The 3,397-nt window shown below is 47.2% G+C and overlaps 1 protein-coding gene across 1 annotated transcript; it reads right to left on the reverse strand.

The window, feature by feature from the left end:
* Positions 1 to 1,505: 1,505 nt before the first annotated feature.
* On the reverse strand, positions 1,506 to 3,382 carry LOC103989517 (cytochrome P450 81Q32). The gene is made up of 2 exons (XM_009408385.3): positions 2,411 to 3,382; positions 1,506 to 2,325 (listed from the first exon to the last, which is right to left on the reverse strand). Exons 1-2 carry the CDS (start codon positions 3,332 to 3,334, stop codon positions 1,711 to 1,713), a joined length of 1,539 nt encoding a protein of 512 aa, XP_009406660.2. The 5' UTR covers positions 3,335 to 3,382; the 3' UTR covers positions 1,506 to 1,710.
* Between the last annotated feature and the right edge of the window lie 15 nt (positions 3,383 to 3,397).

The following is a 3,397-nucleotide window of genomic DNA, read 5'->3' on the forward strand; positions in this document are numbered from 1 at the left end:
ATCATCATTAAAATTACTAATTAAATATATTCTACTATCACAAGTATATAAATCACCCTAATATCCATGAAATATAAAGATTTGACTCATATGCATCTAATTTAGGAAAAATAATAATATTATATATTACTAATTATAGTATTAAAGGTCTTAATTACATCCTAATTAATATTATTCAATGATCATACAAGGCTTCAAACTACATATTAGTAATTGAGAATATAAAATAGGCTTAATCATCTCAAAATTTATAAAAAATTAAGAAAAAATATACATACATTTGATTAGAGAGTTTTTTTCACAAACTTAAGTATTAATCCTCCCTAATTAGCCTCCCAAGCTTGAATCAATCCATAAATTATAGCCTTGTGAATTTTAAAATAGTACAAATGAGAGAATGAAAGAAGTATGATAGATACGTTAAAGAGAGTGAAAGAGAAGACACTTAAGGGTAAAAAGAGTTTAAAAACTCTTTTATTGGTTGAAAGGTTCAAACGTTTGAATCAAATCAATTTTGGGCCTTGATTGATATTGGTCAAAATTTGATGGTACAAACGATCGAATTTTGACTGTTCCAAACATTACAGACCTCGTATCAAGTAAAAAAGAATCATTTAATATAGACATCTGGTTTAAGATGATCTGCATATCTCCTACCAGACCGACATGTATCATCCATATCATATGGTATATCGTGACATGACAAACCCTATCTTGAGTCCATAGGTGGTTTAGGATCCCCTATATGACTCTGTCGTAGATCAATATGGTTATTATAAGGGACCAAATGCATGAAACTGTTCTCACTGCATTTGATACCAGTAAAGAGTGCGTTGCTATGCAATAACGCAGTAGCAGTCATGGTCTCATCGACATCATCATTGACAAACCATGTGGTAGAAGACTGTTGAAGCAAAAATGATTGCGGGTATGACCTTTTGGGATTCGGTACATAATAGCTATGGCGGTTCTCATTATGTTCGTGTTGTTTGTGTATAATACATTTTCTTCGAGAAAATTGACCAACTATTACCATGAAATCGTTGGCCACGAAATCCATGTTGGTAAGAAGGCCATGAACATGTAGAACTAATGATGGGCTCAACATCATATAGGGCTCTGTCTCGTCTCCTAATAGTCATCCACTGTTTTCCCTTTTTTTATCCTTGCAGCTTTAAACAAATTGCGTGGTCACACATGCGCTATGATCCACGTTATTCCTTGGTCTATGCTTCACTTGTACGTGTCTGCATGGAGAGAACATGAGATTTTTCCTCGTGGCCACCATAATCGATCTAGATAATGCTGCTACAATACTGTCATCTCTATAAACCTCATAACGTGTAGATTTTAAAGGTGTTGGTTCACCGAGTGGATTTGTTGCTCTGCTTTTCTACGCTCAGCTTTGGGCCACGGAGAATTGATTGCTTGAAACTTTCTGTCGGCTGTCACGAAGAATATATATATATATATATATATATATATATATATTCAAGCAATAAATATGTAAAAGCACCAATATTATTTGTCGAGCAATTTTGTATTGGTGGTAAAAGATATATCTGTTACATAGCAGCTCACAGCCACAGAGCTAGACAGAAAGCCTGTGTCATGCATTCTGCTTTGTCTTCTGTATCATCCGTGGTTCAACCCTGGGATCAAGTGCCAAGCTAGTATTTATCCTGCGACTTTAGGTGACACAAAGCTGACCTAAAGCTCCGAGAGGAGATGAGCCAAGCTTGGGCGTCGATGACACGTCGCTTCAAGAGCGACAGCTTTGGGCAGTGAGAGGCCCGACCCTTCGGCCATGTCCACCTCCTTGTCGCCGACTCTGCCCCACTCGAAGCACTGGATCAACGTTCCCAGCACCAGCCCCACCATTCTCGCCGCCAGCCCTTCCCCGGGACACTTCCTCCTCCCCATGCCGAACGGCGCCATCCACTTCCCTTCTCCCTTCCCACCATCGAACCTCTCCGGCATGAACCTCGCCGGTTCGTCCCACGTCTTGGGGTCCCGGTGCATGGCATAGGCGTTCACCAACAGGATCGTGCCTGGCGGGACGTGGAAGCCGCCGACGACGCACTCGTCGGACGACTCGTGCGGCACCAGGAGAGGGCCTGCCGGGTACATCCGGAGCGTCTCGGCGACGACGCAGTGGAGATAGGGAAGGTTAGGCAGGTCGGACTCCTCGAGCAAGCGCCCGTTGCCAACGCGTGCGTCAATCTCGGCTCGCGTTTTGTCCATCGCAATTGGATGGTCGAGCAGAAGCGACATCGCCCATTCGATTGTAATAGCCGTCGTATCCGTTCCAGCTGATAATAAGCTCTTCGGAGAACGTTGAAACGGGAAGAATCAGCATCCCACCATCATCAAATAGACAAAGCAGAAGCTCAGATTTAGAAGAACTCACTGAAATAAGTGATTTGATGATCTGATCCGAATTGTTCTCAGGATCCGTCTTCTGCAACGAGAGGAGATCACTCATCGTCGTCTTCTCCTCTTTAGCCTCAGTGGTTGGACTCTCCTCGCTGCCCCTGGTCCTGAGCTCATCGATTAGTTGCTGCAGGAACTCGTCCCTGACCCTGTGCAGTCTCCTCAACTTTCGCCTGACTCCACCGTAATCGACCCACCTCAGCAGCGGAATGAAGTCACCGACGTTGGACGCGCCGATCAACGCTAATATTTCCTCCACCGTGACCATAAACCTCTTCGACTCTTCCGACACCACTCCCTCCTCCCCGGAGTACCTCTTCCCCGCGATCGTCCGCATCAGGACGTTCATCGCAAGCTGGAACAACCTCGACTTGAGCTCCACCTTGGCCAACCCATCGGCCGGGGCGTCGCACGCCCGAAGCAGTTCCCGGGCCATGGAGCGCACCTCGTGGGCGCGAGCGTCGGACGAGGACCGGAGGCGGTGGGAGGAGAGGACCTCGACGGTGGCGATGCGGCGGAGGTTACGCCAGTAGGGGCCATAGCTGGCGAAGACGAGGGTGTCGTTATTTTTGTACGAAAGGTACTTCCTGGAGGGGAGGCTGGGGCGGTTGGCGAAGGTGATGTCGTGGGTGGTGAAGCACTCGTCGGCAGCGGCTGGGGAGGCGACGACGAGGACGGGACGGGCGCCGAAGCGGAGGAGCAGTACAGGGCCGTGCAGGGCGGTGAGGCGGGCAAGGCAGCGGTGCAGGGGCTTCCTGCAGAGATGCAGGTGGCCTATGAAGGGGAGGGAAGGAGGGCTTGGCGGTAAATTCCTCTTGTTGTTGTTCTTCTTCGTGGAGAAAAGGAAATGGAGCAAGAGGATTAGCACAAGGAAGAGAGTGAAGGAGAACGGTGCTTCCATGGTAGGCAACGGGTGTGTGTGTGGGGGGGGGGGGTGGGGGGGGGAGGGAAGGGATGAAGGAGC

Source organism: Musa acuminata, chromosome BXJ1-6 (genome assembly GCF_036884655.1).
Source record: "Musa acuminata AAA Group cultivar baxijiao chromosome BXJ1-6, Cavendish_Baxijiao_AAA, whole genome shotgun sequence".
In the NCBI taxonomy this organism is placed as follows: domain Eukaryota; kingdom Viridiplantae; phylum Streptophyta; class Magnoliopsida; order Zingiberales; family Musaceae; genus Musa; species Musa acuminata.

Excerpts from the sequence above, each read along its gene's own strand:
- LOC103989517 (XM_009408385.3), bottom strand. The coding sequence starts at position 3,334 with ATGGAAGCACCGTTCTCCTTCACTCTCTTCCTTGTGCTAATCCTCTTG. Across the intron at positions 2,326-2,410 it reads TCATCAAATCACTTATTTCA|AGCTTATTATCAGCTGGAAC; the intron begins GTGAGTTCTTCT and ends CGTTCTCCGAAG.